Source organism: Misgurnus anguillicaudatus, chromosome 15 (assembly GCF_027580225.2).
Source record: "Misgurnus anguillicaudatus chromosome 15, ASM2758022v2, whole genome shotgun sequence".
Lineage (NCBI taxonomy): Eukaryota > Metazoa > Chordata > Actinopteri > Cypriniformes > Cobitidae > Misgurnus > Misgurnus anguillicaudatus.
Genome location: NC_073351.2, coordinates 27056433 through 27079891, shown reverse-complemented (window position 1 = coordinate 27079891; position 23459 = coordinate 27056433). Strand labels below are relative to the sequence as shown.

The following is a 23459-nucleotide window of genomic DNA, read 5'->3' as shown; positions in this document are numbered from 1 at the left end:
TTTAAGGAAGGCTAGACATTCTTACAGATGTCCATTGTTGCGCTTTTGTTTAAATGGACATTCATGTTGGCGCCAATAGCCCCATGGTTAGTGCGTCGACATATAGCGCCAGTGCGCTCACGGCAACCCAAGTTCCATTCCCGTCTCAGCGGTCCTTTGCCGATCCTGCTCCCGTATCTTCACCCAACACTTTCCTGTCAACTCTCTACTACAGTACTATCCAAATAAAGCCATAAAAGGCCCAAAAAAATAAAAAAAATAAATAAGAAAAGGACATTCATTCATTTCTTCATTCTAATTGGAGAGATTCCTGTCACACTGTGTTATAGACTGTTTCATCGGACGCATGTGCGGTGACGCGATACGCATCTGGCCTGACCTTAATTTCCGGTTTCAGTTTTTTAATGGTCTGACTATTTGCCAAACTGAACTCTTGAACAAATACCTCATAGAAAATAACAAATGTTTTGGTTTCCTAGGTAACCTACGTGTTTTTTTGCTTGTTATATAAATAAACTACGTTTAAAGTACTTTGTTGTATTTATTCTAAGCGGAGTTTACCGGAAGTTACGTGTTGACCACGGACACCGCTTGTTTATGCTGTTACTGCTAAAACCGTCTATAGCCAGTGTTGGGGGTAACGCATTACAAGTAACCTTCATTATGTAATAATATTACTTTTCTGAAGTAATGAGTAACGCATTACTTTTTAAATGTACACATACATATTTGAGTTACTTTTTCAAAAAAGTTATGCAAGTTACTTTTTTAGTTTAATTATGTACTAAATTAAACTAAACATAGTTACATTATGCACTCTATGCGTACACGCCTCTTTGGGAACAGTTTGAGTCCGAAACTGAGATGGCAGGCCAGAGCTCGACATTTTTGTGATGAAACAACTTAAACTTTTCAGTCATAAAAACACCTGCAATGCCTGAAAGAGATCAAGCCCCAGCCAAGAAAAAGTAACGCAAAAGTAACTTAAAAGTAATGTAAGCATTACTTTCCATAAAAAGTAACTAAGTAATGCAATTAGTTACTTTTTTGGGAGTAACTTAATATTGTAATGCATTACTTTTAAAGTAACTTTCCCCAACACTGGTTATAGCCAACGTTATCTCAGTCCGAGTCCGCAGAGACCGATCTCAGAAAATTTGCTTCGTGTGCAAGTAAATAAAGTCATTTAGTTCACGAGCAACTGAACCAGCTGTTCTGTTCAATTAAATGAACTCCTAAAGGTCTTTAGCAACACAGTGTGAGGACTAGAAAGAGCTATTAGGACTGGAAACCTTGTTTGGAAGCAGGACCACCAACCCCCAGATTTGTTTGTCATTAAATGGGAGATAAGACTGAAGGCCTTTGTGAATTCAACAAGGGATGGCAAGATGGTTTCTAAGCATAACTCTAGACTGTGCTTTTTAAGCAGCAAATTAACCTGTAGGACAAGAACGATAGTATTATTTTGCTCCGTTTCAGCAATTTTGTCACATTTGGTTCATTTAGTCTAAAAAATAAGCTAAAATAAGCATTTATTTGCTCCTCAAAATACACCATGCTAAAATATCCCATTTTTCCTTCCTGTCGTGTCCTTGGGGACCCCTGAAAAAGAACTTGGTAAGGTATTGCTGACTGTGCTTTTGTAAATGGCTTTTTTATTCAGCTGTGTTTTCCTTGAAACTCTGAATAGTTGTAGTAATACCATGGTTGAATGCTGAAACACCCGGGCATGGTTTTCTCTTTCAAGGGATTTTGAGGCACTGGCTTTATCATACAGTCTCACATTCTGAATAGACAGTAAGGTGCACCAGCTGTTTGAGAGGAGCTCTGTTAATGTGCATTCCGCGTCCCAGCTGGCTCCTTCCACACGGCCTTCCTCGCCTCGCGCTCTCCCGCTCAGCCCTCCGCATCGCAAATCAAACCAACACTTTGACATTTTACACCGATCTCCTAATTGACTTGGATATTAGCGTCAATAACAGCTAAAGGGACCTCAACCAGGCGAAGCTGAACAGACGGCAGTCTGGGAAAAGACAGGCATTTGATGTGTTTTATCGATCTATTGACATCCAGTAGAAGTGTGGTTGAAAAATATGTGTATGTTTTAGTGTTTCGTGTTGGTGCTTGGATAGGAACAGTAGTACGAGAACAACAAATGAGGACGAAGCAGGGAAATGATGCAAGATGGACTCGAACTTGGGTTTGGGTCAGCTCATTTTGTTGGAGCATGTGTAAGGCCCATAGATTGTGAAAAAAAAAAAAACTACCCTACATTGTTTCCTTCCATTGTAATGAATTGAAACCAAAAATGTCTGATGTTATGTAAAAACGTCAGTTTGGAGCCAGGGCATGCGCAGAAGGAATCGTCCATGGAGCCTAAGGCGGAGCCGCGGTATCAAACTTCTGCCCAAACGCTTGCATGCCCAATTCCACCATAACGACACGCCCCATTTCTATAGCATCAAATTACTAGTTAAAATGAAACCTATCACAAAAATGAACAATTGGAAATACACTCACCTAAAGGATTATAAAGAACACTATACTAATACTGTGTTTGACCCCCTTTCGCCTTCAGAACTGCCTTAATTATACGTGACATTGATTCAACAAGGTGCTGAAAGCATTCTTTAGAAATGTTGGCCCATATTGATAGGAAAGCAGTGGCTCAGTGGTTCATGTAGGTTGTCTACAAACCTTGTATTGGAGATGAGTGGTACTCGGTGGGGTCTTCTGCTGTTGTATCCCACCCGCCTAAAGGTTGTGCGTGTTGTGGCTTCACAAATGCTTTGTTGCATACCTCGGTTGTAACGAGTGGTTATTTCAGTCAAAGTTGCTCTTCTATCAGCTTGAATCAGTCGGCTCATTCTCCTCTGACCTTTAGCATCAACAAGGCATTTTCACCCACAGGACTGCCGCATACTGGATGTTTTTCCCTTTTCACACCATTCTTTGTAAACCCTAGAAATGGTTGTGCCTGAAAATCCCAGTAACTGAGCAAAAATAATGTGAAATACTCAGACCGGCTCCAACAACCATGCTCCACTCAGAATTGCTTAAATCACCTTTCTTTCCCATTCTGACATTCAGTTTGGAGTTCAGGAGATTGTCTTGATCAGGACCACACCCCTAAATGCATTGAAGCAACTGCCATATGATTGGTTGATTAGAAAATTGCATTAATGAGAAATTGAACCTAATAATCCTTTACGTGATGTATCGTGATAACAACTACCTTAAAGGAGCAAAACCATTTGCATGAAGAGGGCAGAGTTTATGACTTGTACTGCAACCAGCCACCAGGGGGCGATCAAAAAGCCAACAGCTTCACTTTTCAAGATGTATGAGGCACACCCGGTTAGGCACTATGTAAGATTATAAAACTGAGCCATGATGGTGTATATACTGTATACTTCTCAGTTTTATTTTTAATTTAAAGGTTAAAAGATAATCATACATGTAACATCACTCCAGCAGCTTTTTCCTTTCAGCTACAATAGTCCTACATAAACGAAAGCTTGTGTACGATTAGGAATATTCTGTCATAACTAATGATTATAATGAAAATTATGTGTCGTTATTAAATGATAAAATGAGAAAAGCAAGCCAAACCCTGCATTATTCATAAATGGAAATGTTTACGTCTGAAAAAGCACCACTGATGATTTATGCCCTGTGTTTCTGATGTATTAAATCTGTGTTGCGTGAACTTACTAGAAAGCGGCTCTTGAATGCATTTCTGAAATTCTGTCTGAACTGAGAGATTTGGAACAGAGTCACGCATCTAAAGATGGTTACGCGTGGGGTGTGCCACTGTCAGAACGAATCCCCGCTTCCCTCCGGCCGAAAGAGTGATTGATGGAGGGCGAAAACAGGTGTGAAAGAGTAATAATGCTGGTAGGAGTAAAAGAGGAAATGACAGTAAGATGGACTGAAGGTTGGTGCCGCCAAGCTGACTGGCCCTTACATAACAGCAACATTTTCTCATTTTACCATCGACCCATAGCCACAACATACAGTATGGCCGAGTTTTAAAAGCTGGATTATTACCTTTAATTCCTAATGAAGAGAAGCTTTAGTTTGCCAAGTGGAAAGTGACCCAAAATTGGGATAATTGACCAGAAAAGTCCTCTACTGTACTTTCACTTGCTCTAAAAGGAATATTTTGTCATTGTGGAAATGAACACGCTTTCATCAGTGCTCTTGTTTAGCAGTGCAGCAACGACAGGCAAACATACACTCACCTAAAGGATTATTAGGAACACCATACTTATACTGTGTTTGACCCCCTTTCGCATTCAGAACTGCCTTAATTATACGTATCATTGATTCAACTAGGTGCTGTAATCATTTTTTAGTTATTTTGGAACATATTGATTGGATTGCATCTTGCAGTTTATGGAGATTTGTGGGATGCACATCCAGGGCACGAAGCTCCCGTTTCACCACATCCCAGAGATGCTCTATTGGGTTGAGATCTGTTGACTGTGGGGGCCATTTTAGTACAGTGAACTAAATGTTCAAGAAACCAATTTGAAATGTTTCGAGCTTTGTGACATGGTGCATTATCCTGCTGGAAGTAGCCATCAGAGGATGGGTACATGGTGATCATAAAGGGATGGACATGGTCAGAAACAATGCTCAAGTAGGCTGTGGCATTTAAACGATGCCCAATTGGCACTAAGGAACCTAAAGTGTGCCAAGAAAACATCCCTCACACCATTGCACCACCACCACCAGCCTGCACAGTGTTAACAAGGCATGATGGATCCATGTTCTCATTCTGTTTACGCCAAATTCTGACTCTATCATCTGAATGTCTCAACAGAAATCGAGACTCATCAGACCAGGCAACATTTTCCCAGTCTTCAACTGTTCAATTTTGGTGAGCTGGTGCAAATTGTAGCCTCTTTTTCCTATTTGTAGTGGAGATGAGTGGTACCCGGGGGGGTCTTTTGCTGTTGTAGCCCATCCGCCTCAAGGTTGTGCGTGTTGCAGCTTCACAAATGCTTTGCTGCATACCTCAGTTGTAACGAGTGTTTATTTCAGTCAAAGTTGCTCTTCTATCAGCTTGAATCAGTCGGCCCATTCTCCTTTGACCTCTAGCATCAACAAGGCATTTTCGCCCGCAGGACTTTTTCACACCATTCTTTGTAAACCCTAGAAATGGTTGTGTGTGAAAATCCCAGTAACTGAGCAGATTGTGAAATACTCAACAGCCAACAACCTTGCCACGCTCAAAATTTCTTAAATCACCTTTCTTTCCCATTCTGACATTCAGTTTGGAGTTCAGGAGATTGTCTTGACCAGGACCACACCCCTAAATGCATTGAAGCAACTGCCATAGGTACAGTGTATGAACAAGTTTCCTGCTTTTCCTTAAACAGAGAAAAATTCCTTCCAGGAGCAGAATAAAAAAAGCGGACCGAGACAGAGTCCCTGTTGTGGGGTTTATTTATACTGTCTGCAATGCTATGCAATTTGTTTATGCAGAAGACTTAAACCATGTAGTGCAGTATGTTAGAAACACGTAAATAAGACAGAGATAGATTACAGTGCTTACTAACATTCTGTGTTACTTAAATTACATTATAAAACAGGGAAAATGCTACTATCTTTGCTTGCACTTTACTTGCATCCACTTATTGCCATCATCTAGGGGTTTTATTTTATTTTTATATAAGTTATAATGAGATTTCATAGTTGTTAAGCTTTGTTGGGGTTTTATTTATTTTAGATTTTTTTCTTGATATATATACGAATTGAGTATATAAAGCAGATATAATGTGAAATTTAATAAATGCATTTAAACGTCAACACATTAACATTTATAGTTCACGTCACATTGCCGCAATGACACATTCTTCCCTTACCAAAACTGGCAAAATTTTGATTGTACTGTGTATTGTGTATTCTCAGGTTGTGTGCATTGGAGCACAGGAAGAGGAAGAGAAAGTCGAATGTGTACCAGGATTTCAGGAGAAAGAGTACCTTGTGGAATACAGGGATGGATTCCTCAGAAATGTTTCTCTGCTGCAAGGTACAACCATGATGTCATCACTACTCTCTCTCTCTCTCTCTCTCTCTCTCTCTCTCTTTCTCTTGTACATTTGTCTAAGCCACATGTGTATGCCATCTGGAGAAAGAACAGTTCTCCAGGGCTTTGGTGAATTTTAATGGTTCATTATTCTTATTATCATGCACAATAGTTTTTCGTTTATTAAAAAAAGAGGAAATAAGAGCCGCAGTGTCCAAACAAAACATCAAAATGCTCTGGTGCTCATAAATTATTCTGCTTGATTGTGTGGATGTTTACAAAGCCTTTGTGATTCCCCACTCTTCCACTGTCTGCCGCGAGTAACGCTTGCCATGGCGCAGAACTTTCTTCATTCCGATTGGCATCCAGAACCTGGCAGACGAAGACGGCACCAGACAGACAGTTTCTGCATTATAGTTTCGCCGAGACAGTTGAGACAGATGTTATCAAAACACTAAGAAGTAGAGAAACAGAACTTTAACAGACCTTATGTATTCGGAATAGCAATGTTGTTCATTTTTTTGTTTGTCTGTGTGCTTTGGGGCCATCTGTATTCTAGTGTAGTCCTAAATTTTGTACTCGGAAATTTGGCTTCTCCAGGAAAATAGAGCAAAAATGTTGACTACACCAAACTTGGTCCAGTAAGATGCTCACTAAAAAACATCCACCTTTCAAATCATGTTTCATAACCAACACAAAAGTTTGTAATTTTTTGATGGTGTGGCTAATTCATATGAATTAATACGATCTTATTTGTGACCCTGGCCAACAAAATACATTGTATGGGTCAAAATTATTGAAAAATCATTAGGATATCATGTAAAGTTCATGTAAATATATCAAAACTGTATTTTATGAGTGGATGCTTACTACAGACTTTTGGACATTTGGGAAGGCTATTTTCAGCCAAATATTGTCCTGTCCTATCAAACCATACATTAAAGAATTAGTCCATTTGAAAAAAAAAATCCAGAAAATTTACTCACCACCAGGTCATCCAAAATGTTGATGTCTTTCTTTGTTTAGTCGAGAAGAAATTATGTTTTTTGAGGAAAACATTCCAGGATTTTTCTTATTTTAATGGACTTTAATGGACCCCAACACTTAACAGTTTTAATGCAGTTTATAATTGCAGTTTCAAAGGACTCTAAACGATTCCAAATGAGGCATAAAGGTCTTATCTAGCGAAACGATTTTTGGCAAGAAAAATAAAAAATATGCACTTTTAAACCACAACTTCTCGTCTTCCTTCGGTTCTGTGACATCATCATCACGTCAAGAGGTCATGGATGACGTATCGAAACTATGCCCCAGTGTTTACAAGTGTGGAGAAAGAGAACCGTTCCGATGTTGTTGTATGTGGAATGATACTAATTAATGTCTTTGTGTTAGTTTATTGTTTAAAATGGTCTGCAAAGTGCGTTTCAATAATGTAACACGTGACCTTTCCACGGCATTACGCAGTTACGCGAGGTCGCGCTGGCGTATCACAGGACCGGAGATAGACGAGAAGTTGTGGTTTAAAAGTGCATATTTTTATTTTTATTGCCAAAAATGACAATCGTTTCACTAGATAAGACGCTTATGCCTCGTTTGAGATCGTTTAGGGTATTTTGAAACTGCAATTATAAACTGCATTAAAACTGTTAAGTGTTGGTGTCCATTAAAGGCCATTAAAATGAGAAAAATCCTGGAATGTTTTCCTCAAAAAACAAAATTTCTTCTTGACTGAACAAAGAAAGACATCAACAGTTTGGATGACATGGTGGTGAGTAAAATATCTGGATTTTTTTAAGAAAATGGACTAATCCTTATTTAGCTTTCAGAAGATTAAAAAATTACCCTTATGACTGGTTTTGTGGTCCAGGGTCACATTTGTACATTGAAGTTTGATGTGCTTTTGCACCAGTGATGTTAGGGGTTAAGGAGTAGGACGTTATTATTGTTTTTTTTTCTAATAATCACACCTTTTTGTTTGATTTACATCATATGAATACAAATACGGCACCTTGTACAATTCTTACAAATTTCTGTAAGTTTAGGCAGTTCATTTTTTTTGCCTATTTACAAACAAGGGGAGCAGTGTTAGCCCTTCGATATGTCACATTCAGACATTCTGTTTTATTGTAAATACACTCGGCACAAGAAAAAAACGCCATTCGTCCGGTAAATTTCTTTCCTCGCAGGTCTCGGCGTTCACACAATAAAACTCTCCCGAGACTCCAAGAATGGTAGTGATTAATTAAATTACAATCTAATTACACATGAAGCTTGTATTTCCCCACAGGACAGACTTACACTGCCTTTTATGAATAAAATAACACCATGGGTGTTTTGTGAGCAATGACATATTAATCAGTTCTTCGTATGGAATATAAGCACCGTGTTTTGCCTGGTGGAACTGTAACCCACCCACTCCTCATGCCAAACAAGAGAAATGATTAAAATAAATGTAAAAAAACAAATGCAATTCACTATGTGCCGTTCAGATCAGAAACGTCCAGAGGTCCTGTACAGCTTGTGAATACAAATCAGGCCAGAGAGCAGATGTGATGTAGAGGTCAGAGCAGACAGCGGCTTCATTCAGACAGGTTGAAATATGTGTGAGGGCCTTGTACTACAATGATCCCTGTTTGTGGGAAATCCATAGAGCTTATGTCAGTGAAGGTTTTGGAGCAGAAATGCGGATGCTTTGGATTTGATCTTGTTGTTGGGCCTTTAATGCCAGGCCACAGCTCAGAAAGAGAAAGAAGAGTAATTTCATACTTGTACGCTGGTATTTAAACTAAGAAAAAGCATGGTAAAAGTAGGTTATTTGATGTACAGTATGTGCCATATTCTTTAACTCTTTCCACTTCAGCGTTTTTAAAACAAGTTGCCAGCCACCACCAGGATTTTTTATGATTTTCACAAAATTTTAATGGCTTCAAGAAAATGTTTTTCTTTAAATATATAAACATACAATATATAAAATGAAAGAACAGACCCTCTGTTTTTTTTTTTTTAAGTTTTAATCTTTATTTGTTCTTTTTTTATCACCTCTCAAATATGGATAGGTTTCTTCAAAATATAGCAAATTTTGAGCAAAAAGCTGAGATAAGTGCGTTTTTGTGAAAGACTTTTGATAAGAGATCAGATTCAGAGCGATTCTCAAAACATACATGGAGTTTGAACTGTTTGCCCTAAGGGAATACTTCCGGGTTTTATAAGTTGGGTAAGAGCGCCACCTGGAGGATAATAGCAGAAATACGGATTGCCGGATAAACTTGTCATTGGCAGGGAAGCGTTTTCTCTTAATTGGCGGGGAAAGAGTTAAAGTCCTATTATAGTTTAATGTGAGGTACTTTAAGTTTATTCATACATGTTTGTGTCTATTTACAGACTCTGAAATGCTTTTTAGTAATCGAAGGTGCAATTTGTAAACTTTGCCCCTTTATCACCATCTCTGCACTGCACAGTCTGACTCCACAACTCAAATTTGATTTGTAGTAAGGTACAGAGTTTTGAACACTGAGTTTTTGTATTTTTTTATCAAAAAAGTTTCAGATTGCAGGTTTTTAGGCTTGTTTTTTGTTGTTTGATAGTGTCATTGTATAGACGGTTTCAGCAGTAACAACATAAACAAACGGATTTTGTGGAACAAACGTAACTTCCGGTAAACTCCGCAAAGAATAAATAACACGTCCTTTTAGAGAAGTTTATTTCTGATATCAAGCAAAATAAACAACAAATAGATTACCTTTATTAAATGGTGGTGTGCACCATAGATATGTATAAAGGCTAGATGTCTCGCCCACGCTGCTGGCCAATTGAGTGCAACGTCCGCATTTGGTGGCCATCCCACCACAGGGCGCTCGCTCACTCGTAGCATTGCGTTTAATGGGGCATGTACTTTTAAATGACCATAACTTGCTCAATTTTCTACTGATTTTCAAACGGTTTGATATAAACGTCAGAGTTGTACCTATGACACTACATGCTTAATGAATAACTTTTTATTAATCATGTTAAAGTATCCAGAATTATAGCCTTATTAATACCGTTTGTAAGAAATCAAATTTGAAAATCGGTAGAAAATTTAGCAAGTTCTTAAAAGTACATGCACCATTAAACACAATGCTACAAGTGAGCGAGCTGTCTGAGGTAAGATGGCCGCCAGGCGATGACGTTAGAGACTCCGCCGTAAGACATCTAACCTTTATACATATCTATGGTGTGCACGGTCTCTGAAAGCCTATGTTGACCTTTGAAATCACCTTAACAAACACACCCCAATAGAATCTGGACCTTCTTTTGATAGACTCGCCCCACACATACGCAACCCAGGCAACGATGTTGGTAAGTAGACACGCCCCTTACTGCTGATTGGCTACAAGTGTATTTTGGTACTCGGCCCGACTCCCTTTTCCAAAGGATTTCTCAAAATGGTGCACCCAGCCTTTAACTCTTTCCCCGCCATTGACGAGTTCAATTAAGAGAAAACGCTTCCCTGCCAATGACGAGAATTTCCGGCTTTCCGCAATACCGCTATTATTCACCAGGTGTTGCACTTCCGCAACTTATACAACCCAGAAGTAGTGCCTCACGTGAAAGAGAAAGAACTCTGTGTATGTTTTAGAGATCGCTCTGCATCTGATCTCCATCAAAAGTCCTTCACAAAAATTGAATTATCTCATCTTTTTGAAGAAACCTACCCATATTTGAGAGGTGATAAAAAGAGAATTAATGAAGGTAGGATGAAACCCTTTTTTTGGTTTCCTTTGATATATTGTTTGTTTATATATTTAAAGAAAAACAATTTCTGGAAGACATTAAACTTTTGTGAAAATCATGAGAAATGCTGCCGCTGGCTGGCAACTTTTTTTTAAATACTGGCAGGGAAAGATTTAAGAAGCAGCATTAAAAGGGACAGTTCACATAAAAATAATAATTATTTCTGACATGATTTACTGACCGCCAAGTTTTTTCAAACTTGTATAAATGTCTTTGTTTTGCTGAACACAAATGAAGATGTTTAAAAGAAATGTTAATAACCAAACATCTGGGGCACCATTCACTTTCATACTACTATTTTTTCCTACTATAGAAGTCAATGGTGCCCCGAATCATCTTGGCTACAAACATTCCTCCAAATATCTTTCTTTGAGCAAAATAAAGAAATGTAGCTTGGAACAAATTGACAGTAAATGATGACATACGTTTCATGTTTCGTTGAACTAACCCTTTAACAACTTTAACTTGTAGAAAACTCCACTTTCAGTTGAATGGTGGGCAAGTGATTTGATATGTTTAATCGGGCTTTGTGTGTTCTCACTGAGTCCTGCCATACTTGTCAGCGCTTATTTAAAAAAAATCTTCCTCATGATTGTCACAATCCACTGGGCCGCGTCTCCTCCGAGATTCACCGTAATGTCTTCAAGCTTTTTCTTTGACTCCTCTGGGACAGGCAGTAATGTCTTGCTGGCACAGCTTCGGGCCCCAGTGGGAATCCAGCGTCTCTGCCAAAGTGTCTTTCTCTCTCCTCTTCTCAAATTGACAGTCGTGTCAACAGGTTGCACAGTTAAAAGAAGAAGAATGGGCTCTGTGGTCTGCCAAGATACTGCTGCGGATGCTGCAGTTTACGTGATGAGTTTTTTCACGTGCGTGTGACTTGGGGGTGACTGTTGAGTTTGCACACAGTCACCGAATTGGAGTCGGTTTGACCGCTGTGTTCCAGGTTTCTCGTGTTTGGGGGGGACCATCGATCCATGTAATTAGAACAGTGAGAGTAGAGGTAGTCCTTACAAAAGATTGTTCCCTTTGAACTTCAATTTATTTAAGCGACAGAACATGATTACGCTGACGGGAAACACCATTCAAAGCCATCACACTGACAGCGGGAGAAATGCAGGGAAAGCAAAGTCATCAGGCCCGAAATGCAATGAGAAGTACCACTTTTTCCAATAGAAAATATATATTTTATCACCAATACAGCAATCTTGCCTAAAGTTTGTTCTTTCAATCTTTCTATTTTATTCGGTTTGATTGGGAAGGGCGGTGAGGCATTTTGTCATCTCGGGAGCCAGCGATCCATGCACACCGGGACAGAGCTCAGTTCCGCTTAACTGAGCCTATACCTGGATCCGCCACGTACTTCTATTACCTTGAATATGCTCCTGTCAGCAAAGCGCAGTACGCAGTACTCTAGTCTCTGAACACAAATGGGCAAATAATTTTAGTAGCAAACCTAAATGTATTGCACCCTGCATTGTTTGTGAAAGCGCTATCACCCAGTCAGAGAAAAACTTTTCCGTCACTTGCGTGAAGCATTTTCTTTCCTGTTAAATTTTGAAACCTGTAGCATTTGAATAGACTTTATCTGATGTCATAACCATGAACTATTGTATTCACAAGCAATTTTTATAATTAAAATAGAGGACAGATTCTCCATTTAGAGAGCATTTGATTGGAAAAAACATGTACAGTGTATATGCCTGTGTGTGTGTGTGAGGGGTGATTTGGTTGCTTTTTCACAGACAAGAAAGACATTTCCATCATAGACATTTGTACATTTAAAATGCATATACAGCACCATTCAAAAGTTTTTAACAATTGAGTGAAATGTATATCATGATTTAAAAAATAATGATGTTTAGGTGCAATATGGGACTTTAAAGGGACACTCCATTTTTTTGAAAATAGGCTAATTTTCCAGCTCCCCTTAGAGTTTTACCGTTTTGAAATCCATTCAGCCAATCTCTGGGTCTGGCGCTAGCACTTTTAGCATAGCTTAGCATAATCCATTGAATCTGATTAGACCATTAGCATTACGCTCAAAAGTAACCAAAAAGTTTGGATATTTTTCCTATTTAAAACTTGACTTTTCTGTAGTTACATCGTGTACTAAGACCGACAACGAAAAATTAAAAGTTGTGATTTTCTAAGCAGATATGGCTAGGAACTATACTCTGATTCTGGCGTAATAATCAAGGACTTAGCTGCTGTAACATGGCTGCAGGAGGCGAATGATATTATGCAGTGCCCGATAATAGTCCCCTGCTATTGAAAGTTACCAAGGGGGCTATTTTCGGGCACTGCGTAATATCATTGGGCCTGCTGCATTCATGGTACAGCAGCAAAGGCCTTGATTATTATGGCACGATGTTATTTTTAGTGGTGCGATGCTAATGGTCTAATCAGATTCAATGGATTATGCTAAGCTATGCTAAAAGTTGTACAGCCAGACCTGGAGATCAGCTGAATGGATTCCAAAATGGTAAAAATCAAATGTTTAAAGGGATAGTCCATTTTCTTAAAAGAAAAATCCAGATAATATACTCACCACCATGTCATCCAAAATGTTGATGTCTTTCTTTGTTCAGTCGAGAAGAAATTATGTTTTTTTTTCTCATTTTAATGGACTTTGATGGACACCAACACTTAACACTTAACTCAACACGTAACAGTTTTTTCAACGGAGTTTCAAAGGACTATAAACGATCCCAAATGAGGCATAAGGGTCTTATCTAGCTAAACGATTGTCATTTTTGACAAGAAAAAAAATGCACTTTTAAACCACAACAAGCTGGAAAATGAGCCTATTTAAAAAAAAGTGGAGTGTCCCTTTAAGAAGGATCTCATGACAGAAATGCAATATAATATACATAACTATATTATCAGTAGTGTATAGACGGTTTCAGCAGTAACAGCATAAACAAATGGCTTTCGTGGAACACACATGACTTCCGGTAAACTCTGCAAAGGAACAATAACAACAGAGTCCTTATACAGTATTTTATTTTTGATAACAAAGCAAAATAAATAACAAATAGATTACCTTAGTTCAAATCATAGCTAAAGTGTATCAAAAACTACACTTAGCTAATGTTACTGTGTAAAATGTTTACTGTATAATGTATACAATCTTAACTACTGATCGGCTGCCAAACCTCCCTTCAGATAGCGGTAATCCATGATCGCCATCTCCCCTCGTCTTTAGGAAACCAAAACATTTGTTATTTTCGACGATGTATTTGTTCAAGAGTTCGGTTTAGCCACTAGCCAGACCATTAACAAACAATGCGTCAACACACGTGCATCCGATAAAAACGTTTATAAAGACACTGCACAATGAACTGTATTGTTTTTATTTCCTTAGAATGAGCCAAATGAGATTTTATCTACATTATACATTAATGTATAATGTTCGATTTTCGGTGTATTTCGCAGTTTAAGATCCACAAGTGAACGCCAAAATTCACAATAGCGTCTGACAAGTTAATTTATTTTGTCAGAATATAAAGACAGATGATTGTGGCAGATGATTGCCGAACAGCTTGGAAAAGGATGATAGGTACTAATGTCAAAACAAAAGGTGTATGAAAGATTATACAGTGTTGTTCTTAAGTTAGCTAAACTTGTTGCTTATGTAAATCATCTATTCATAGTGCTAATGTTATGAAGACTTGATTTTTTATTGTTTTACCATATTTTTTATGCTACAATTTAATTAATCACACTCAGTGTGCAAGGTTTGCGTGATAAATTAGTAGAATGACGACTATGAAAAACGCATACGAAGATTTCAGTGATCTTAAGAGGCCAGAATAAATGTAAATTACTTCAGAATTGGTTTAAAAGCTTAACAAGGTGAGACCATAAGAAACTGCTTGATAAAATAGGATTTTGCTAATTCTTAAATGGATATTTTCAAGAGTTTAAAATATAGCATAGTTCTGATTTATTGTGGATGCCTAATTCTTATAGTAACATTTGTGTTATTCTCCTATTTTTGATGAGTTTGATGTGAAACATTTTTATTGTGGTAATGGCTAAATGTTTCAAAAACCTTTGAACAGTACTTTATGTAGACAATACACATATTCCCTCAAAGCTAATGATTAAAAACAACAGAACTCCAATTTCAGAATGTACCGAAAAGTCATTACATTGCAAAACAAAGGCTATTGATATAGGATTAAGAGACAAAAGAGTCGTTTTCAACATAAAATTGCTGCAATTTGCAGGGAACATTGGCGACATGGCCACTGGCATCTGTCAAACTTTCATTATACCTTTAAACCGAAGTGTAATCGCACGGATAAGTTTTTGTTGTAACCGCAGCAAAATAGGAATGAGGTTATTACGATCATCGTCTAGTTGTGTGCGTGCTGTTGGCATTTTCAGTGCATGTGCAAAGTGAGTTTGTGTTTGCAGGTGTCTGGCTGGTGTCAGACGCAGTCAGCTGTGCAGGTGACATATTCAGATTTATGGAAATGCTTTCCTCCTATTTGGCAAATCCTGGGCAGTAATTATGCAGATGGAGTAACTTTCGAGATGGTCAGCTCAGCGCTAACCACCTGAGAGTCATAGGTCAGCGAAATTCATTCATTCATTCTCTCAGAAAGGTTGCAGATATGCAAAAAGGACTGGATTTCTTAATCCAAATCATCCATGTTTTGTTGTTTTATATGTTCTGTTTTGAAATAATAGTATACATGTTTTTTTAGCCTTGACAGCTCAGAAATGGAGGATTACTGATAATAAAAGAAAACATGTGCTGCTTTATGGCTCAGTGGAATAGCATAAGATTGGGAGTGCAAAAGGTCATGGGTTCGAACCCAGGGAAAACACACATGATCGAAATATATACTTTGTATTTCACTGTAAGTCACTTTGGATGATGGTGTCTTGCAAATGCATAAATGTGAATATAGTGATTTTCTTTGAGAAGAATATGTGCCACAATGTCCTTTTAGAGGACCTACAAAGATTATATCGGATTTGCATTTCACAGTGCTTTTGTTAGACTTCATTATCATTATTATGACCTATCCATAGTGAGGTATGAGAAGTTGCCACACACGTGAAGATTTCAGGCCCAATTTGCACCCTTGGTGATCGGAAGGGGGCGTGACCTGATCGGGCTGCCTTTGACATGACAGCTGCAATAGCCAATGACAGCGTGCAAGCTTCAACCGGATGTTGCATGATAATATTAAATATAAAAATAATATTGCCTTATACAACTATGGCAACAGTACAAGTGGGCGATTCTTACAAAATCCAGACTTAAAAGTTTTCCAGAATCAGATTTTTTTTAAAAAGCCATTGAAGCCAATATTTTTTGCACATATAAGATTAAGGTCTGAACTTACTATAATCATTATTTTTAAATGTTTTAAAACATATTTCCTATAGAATTATTTAAATTTTTTTGATTATCTTTATAAAAAATGATCATTACCGCAACATGATATTAAATTAAATATATGCATTTACAAACTCATGTTTCGTTAATGAAAACTAAAAAGTTGTCTAGGTACTATGACAAACAAAATTTCAACTTTTATCTGGAGAGAAAAAATAAGAACCGCTTACCTTGAGTGTCACAGTCAATTATGTCCCTTCCAACAATTTTTTTTTTGAAAATTATATTTTCTTGAGGGCTTAAACAATGATTGAAAATTGTTGCGGAGGATGAGAAAATTTTTCTTGGACACATTTATATTCCTTTTTATCTACATTTACCAATGATCACCAAATACCACGTTTCTTTACTGTAAATGTTTATAGTATAACATGCACTGAAATATTTATAATAAAAAAATCTAAAAAATAAAAACCTTCAATGTCAAAGAACCAAAATCCAGTCATGGACACATTGCGGTAATGAAAAATTTCCCTTGAATGTGGAAAAAAACAAAATTGGTTTGTATGATGTCATTTGAAATCATGTGCAAAATAGTACATGAGGAGATGTTTGTAACTGTATGCTTCTTATTTTGATACTCTTACTTTGCATTTTTTTTTTATCAAAATGTTTCATGACACCTCATAAGTCTAATTTTGCGAGAATCACCCAAGTGCTTTTAAAATATGCCATGCGAGTACAACCACAACATTTGTTTTTGTTCAAGTCACGTTTGACTCAAGTCAATCTCTCGTTTCTGTGTTCTGATCTCGCCTTGCTTTGAAATGGTTACTACTGTCCTCACGTGTAGGGTCTGGTGGTCTGGTCGAATTAGCCAGTGTATGTGTTCTGAGGATTATATTGTTAAAACTTTTTTGACACTGACCCTATGTCTGTGGTCTCCCATGGATTTAAAATTGCTTAAAATATAAAAATCGTCCAGTGTGTCCGTAATTAGGGAAGTGTTTGTGTGAATGTGCACATACAGTAACTATACATTACAAAATACAACAGAGCAGAAAAAGTTAAATGTTAAAGTTTTAGCAAGCATAAAACTTATACCGGCTTGAGAAATATGAGTGCAGTTGTGCCTTGGAAGCAATGCAGTAAAAGTTTATCTGAATTTGTAGGTCATCGGTGGACACCAAATACAATATTAAAAGCATTTAATTTGAAAAACGGTATGTCAACCAAGAAGTCCAACTAGACATGAATGAAAATATGATTACTTTCTTCCATACAATAAAATTCTGCGACCCAAATTAGAAATAAAGTTATCTTCGGAAACGGTTAACCTTGAGCACACCGTTTCTTTGAACAGAAACGTACGTTCGTCCGAATAAGATATCATTTTTATATTACTAAAATAAAATGAAAATCAAATAAAGTGCGGTGCTCTAATTTCTCATGACACTCTGAGTGTAAGTATCTCCTTCCTCTCTGTCCTACACTATAATGAAGACGAAAAATGGAATGCAATTTTATGAAAGCCAATGAGACTGATCTTTTCTTCTCCCAGAGCCCCTTACCGTTAATTCAACACCAGCTTCAATTTCACACACTTATTATCCCGCCGCTGGTTGCACCAAAAATACAAACCCTGCTTTGCTCTAAACTCCCGCCGCTGGGAAATTAGAATATCACCCGACGCAGATCAAAGAGATCACATATCAGAGAAGAAGGTGACACCTGTGAGTATTGAGACATAGCCTGAAAACCGGACTTAAGTTAATTTTTTTTCTCAGTGCACTGCAAATTGCCTGATGTATTTTCCATGCAAAACTTCAGCTCGCTTGTAGTAATTGCTTAAGTTTTTGGTACCTTATCTGTATTCATTAAAGTTGAACTGGCATGTCTCCAATGCAAGTTTCTTAATGGAAATGGGCTGGTTGCTTCAGACTGGGACTTTTATATATATTGGCTGTTCAAACATTGACTCGAAAATACCCATATTGCTCACTATTACATCATATAAAACCAGATCCGGATCTCTATACTGGTCCCAGTCCTCTGACTTAACTGTGCCATAGAATCAAAAACTATATTTACCTACACTCTAAAAATGGCTGGGTTATTTTTGACCCATAATGGGTAAATATTAAGTGAATGTGTTAGCATTTAGCCTAGCCCCATTTATTCCTTAGGATCCAAACAGGGATGAATTTAGAAGCCACCAAACTTGTGTTTTCCCTATTTAAAGACTGTTATATGAGTAGTTGCACAAGTAAGTATAGTGGCACAAAACAAAACGTGGCGATTTGTTTCATGGCATCATAAAAATAACTAGACCACACCTTTTCAGCACTAATGATCCACTTTCGTAAATCCCGACAGTTGTTATTTAATAACAAAATGATGGTTTGCGCTGGGAAAAGCTGTTAGTAAATCTGGCCCTTAGTCTTTATTGACCATCATCACTAAAGTGTTTGCATGCTCTCAGGTTATACATTACATTGTTTCTGCAGATCTGACTCTGTTAAGTCATAAGTGCCTCTTCCTTGAAAGCTGTCTGCAGTGTTGTGCTTGACTTTGATTGTAGAGTCTTGAGTGCGCTCTGTGTTTTACGTCGCTTGCTGGTTTGAAATTCATTGCATAACATTAATTGCTGTTCTTTGGTGGAGATAAGTGTTTTCATGTGGCAAAGATATACATTTCTGTTTAGTAAAGAAATTGACAGTTCATTCTAAGTGCTTCATAATGTAAATGCGTTTTGTGTTATTGCTGCAGTATGAGATGATGACAGCTTTCGGGAACATTGGCTGAAGAATCTTCCAATCAAATGCGGACAGGCTTTTATTTGGCCATTGAAAGATCTTTCATTGATTCGTTATGATTGACATCATGAAAAACTAAATACTGTGATACTACATCCGTACCGTGTGAAACGGCCATTACACATACTGGCGGTGCCGTTTCCACAGCAGATTCAGCCATGAAGAAAATGGCATCGCTGAAATTTCGCGACAGCAATATGACTCTCTTTCGGTGTCCATACGCGCACAGCGAGAGCATGTACACCACCAGACCGCCCCAGCTCAAGTCTGACTGGGCTCTTCCTCCTGACCGCCAGGCATGTCTCGCACCAACTTGGCTACAGCAGCTGCTGTGGCTGCCTCTTGTTCCTCGATCATCCGTAACTGTTCCTCGTTGTATTGCGGCTCGTACAGGTAACCACGACCATCAGATTCGAGCAACAGGTCATCAAATTCCCTTTCTGCCATCCGTTTTCAAAACTACACTCTGCCATCGTGGTTTGTCTACTCGGCTTTTTCCACAAAGCAAAATCCAGGCTAGCTTAGCTTAGCGAAGATTAAAGATGGCTTTATGATTTGGGCTTTTCCGAATGGACTTGGTAGTCCAACCCCTATGGGCGGGGAGAAAACATGCGGAATTAGCTCCTAATACTGGCTGTCATCTTTGCCTCTGGCCAAAAAGTCCTCCGATGACGCAAAAATCGTCATTTTGCGTCATCGGAGGACTTTTTTGCACAACCAGAATACAGATATCCTTCCTCTCACAGAGACATGCGGGAGGGAAACACGGTAATTGAGAAATACTGCCAGGTTTCTACTGATACAAAGCTGAATGCTAGATCTGTGAAGTATTCAAGTATTCCTTTAATGAAAGAGGGCTGATTAGTTGAATTTGGCATTTTTTTAATAAAGAAAAAACAAAAATGATCTGGAAGAGGGGTTGCAAGGAATGGATTTAGGGGGACATTGAATTAGAGTAATGCCATTGTATTGTTTTGTACGTTTATTGCTGTTTTTTGTACATGTATCATAGGTAGTCTTTTGTTGTCTCCAGAGGTGGGTAGAAATGTGCTACATTTATACCTCATTACATTTACCAGAGTAACATTTGGGGAAAATTGTAGTTTAAACGGACACTCCAGTTTTTTTTAAATATGCTCATTTTCCAGCTTATCTAGAGTTAAACATTTGATTCTTCCCGTTTTGGAATCCATTCACCCAATCTATGGGTCTGGCATTACCATTTTTAGCATAGCTTAGCATAATCCATTGAATCTGATTAGACCATTAGCATCATGTTCAAAAATAACCAAAGAGTTTTGATATTTTTCCATTTTTAACACTTAACTCTTCTGTAGTTACATCATGTACTAAGACCGACAGAAAATTAAAAGTTGCGATTTTCTAGGCCGATATGGCTAGGAACTAAACTCTCATTCTGGCGTAATAATCAAGGACTTTGGTGCCGTAACATGGCTGCAGGAGGCGCAATGATATTACGCAGCGCCTGACAATAGTCCCCTTGGTAACTTACAATAGCAGAGGACTATTTTCAGGCGCTGCGTAATATCAAAAAAGTGGAGTGTCCCTTTAAAGAGTAACTTTAGAGGTGGGTCCTTAATTTTTTATGATAAACATTTACTTTTACTTTGTACACTGTGCAACATTCATTTGTTACTTTATTTTAATGTATTAAAAAATGCACAGATTGCTGCCTCTTCTTGCATGTGCAATCACAAATGAATGACTCTTTACTCGATTCTTTACAATACACTGATTGAACAACAGACAAAATTGTGAATTGGTTCGCGAATCAGTTTGAACAATTTGTTCTAGGGATGCTCATATCAGTTAATTTTCCTGACCGACAACCGTAACTTCTAAACCGAACATTAACCGTTAACTTATAAGATTTGAATATGAAATTGTCATTGAGTAAAATACAGTTGACGGTTGTCTGTGAACTAGTAAAAACAAAAGATTTAATTTGAACGTGCAAACAGCAGCTACAGATCAACAACAGAACCAGGATTCATACATTATCAGATATTCACACAACATTACCTTATTAAAAAGCATGCGATCGGTCCAGAGGATTAATATCCAAAAAGGGCTACCACAGTGGTCATTTCTAAAGCAGGATGCTTTTCAGAAAATTTTGCTTTTGCGTCGTCTTTCTCCGTTTGTGCAAAAAGAGAGATGTTTATGGACAGGGTCAGAGGCCATCAGTGAACGTCTGTCCGGATGTGCGCGAGACGGACCGCGTCATCTTGCGCGGACACGCGCTCGTCTCCGTTCAGCTTCCAAACAGGCATACAAATGATTTCTCATACAAATTATTACTTTATCAGACCGTCAGGGCAGCAATAATTTGTGTCATTTACAGGACATTCACAAATTAAAGATAGAAAAAGTGGCGAAATGTCTGTCGACTCATGACGACACGCACCATGTATTAACAAATATGTTTTTATTTTAACTGATAATGTTAATCGGTCATAAATTCTTACCTTCGGTTAACGGTTAAACGGTCTATGTGAGCATCCCTAATTTGTTCACTTCGCTTCACATCTAAAGCAGTTTCTTACTCATGATATAAAACTTAGTAAAAAACGCATGAAGTGAATATGAATCTGCCCTCTGTGTGCTTAAAAACCAAAACAACAAATGTTTCCTATTCATGAAAAAGACACGCAATAAGCATACACCTTTCAGACCACACCCTCTCACAGGTGTAATTTTAAACGTTAATCACACGGCCCTCATAAAACACGGCCCATTGCCACTTTTTGGGCATATTTTTAATTGACTATAAATCAGGCACATGCTTGACAAATGACGGTAATTACAGTGCAGCCATTGTTACAGTGTTAGATCGAGTGTTTCCCTCAGTGAAGAGAGAGGTCGGCAAGGTGAAGCAAACACTTGTGTGAGCCTGTGTGTGTGTTTTTGTCTAACACTGTGTGTGTACATTTGTGTCTGTCTCACATTTGTAAAACCATCAATTCGAGCGGTCCCGACCTAGAACCCAGATATAGGGCATGAGAATCGTGCAGAGTGAGGTCATCAGTGAGGTCTCCTTCAAGGAACCTATTGGCAATGGACAGAACACACACTTCCTGTTGCTTGGGGTGTCCCACTAGATGCGCGAGCTCCTTTAGTAGAATTCGTTCTTCCCAGTTGTTTAAATATAGTTCCTGCAGGGATACCATGACCTTCGGTCTGCTCTCTTTGAGCACTGACCCAAAAATGCTCTGGATGGAGTCAGGCTAGTTGAGGAGGGAGGTAACAGGATTGAGTTCTAGGACACCATTGAGAAGAAGGAGGCCTACGGGTCCATACTGGCAGCTGTTCCCTGTCCGCCACGGGGGCAGTGAATGCCATTTGATCTGTCCTCCGCTGTAGCAGACCGTGCTATGCAAAATGGCCCCACTTCACAAGCTAACCTACTTAGAGGAGGAATTTACATTTTGGATGCAAATCGAGGGTGCATCTGCTCAGGCTAACAAACAACGGTTCACAATGGCGAAGAGCAAAATAACTAAACATGTTTTATTCAAAACCACCCGTGTTCATCAATTAGTAACACGATCTTTTTAATTGCAGCTTTGAAGGAGATTTAAAGAGTGTAGCATGTTTCACGCTGATATAAACTGTCGGAAATAGCGCTCTCTGGTGTTCGACTGTCGCTTAGGAAAATGATCTCGGCGTATCAAACCATTAGAGTAGAATCTGATACAAGTCTGCTGCTTATAAAGGTCATCAGTAAACGTATACATTTAAATAAGCACATGAAATTTAACGTTTATTTGACATACTTTAAAACGTTTTGAGTTGTAGAGCAGTTTTCAATTAGATGTATGAGTGATATGATGTAATTCTTAAAGCTGAAAGTGATAATTTAGGATTAACACCTATTCATTATCTCGCATACTATTTTATCTTAGTGCATAAAATGTTTTATTATTATGCAGTGTTATCTTTTTTTTTACTGTGAACTGGAGCTAACTTTGTAATCATTAACACATATGCATACCTCAGGGTAAAAACTATGTGCAATTTAATAAAAACTTGTTTACTAAAACACATAGTTCACCCACAAAGGGAAAAATGCTGTCATGCTAAACCTGTATGTTTCTTTAATCTTTTGAACACAGAAGAAGATACTTTGATAAATGATGGTAAGCACACAGTTGACATTACCCATTGATTTCCATACTATTTGTTTAAAGGTCACGTTCTTTCTGATCCCATTTTTAAACCCTAGTTAGTGTGTATTGTTGCTGTTAGAGCATAAATAATAGCTGTAAAATGATAAAGCTCAAAGTTCACTGCCAGGCGATATATTTTCTTTAACAGAATTCGCCTTTTAAAGTCTACAGCGAACGGCCGGTTTGGACTACAGCCCTCTACTTCCTGCTTTGATGACGTCAGTAAAACAGTTTGTTGACTAAACTCCGCCCACAGAAATACGTCAGTCACCAGCTAAGCTAACGGC

General features: G+C 38.1%; 1 protein-coding gene across 1 annotated transcript in view; it reads left to right on the top strand.

Annotated features, from left to right (window-relative positions):
* The window catches only part of cdh13 (cadherin 13, H-cadherin (heart)), a 469469-nt gene that overhangs the window by 115970 nt on the left and 330040 nt on the right, over positions 1-23459 (top strand). The window contains exon 2 of the mRNA XM_055174957.2: positions 5920-6040. Within this exon, the coding sequence (XP_055030932.1) occupies positions 5920-6040 (121 nt within the window). The remainder of the gene's footprint in view (positions 1-5919; positions 6041-23459) is intronic.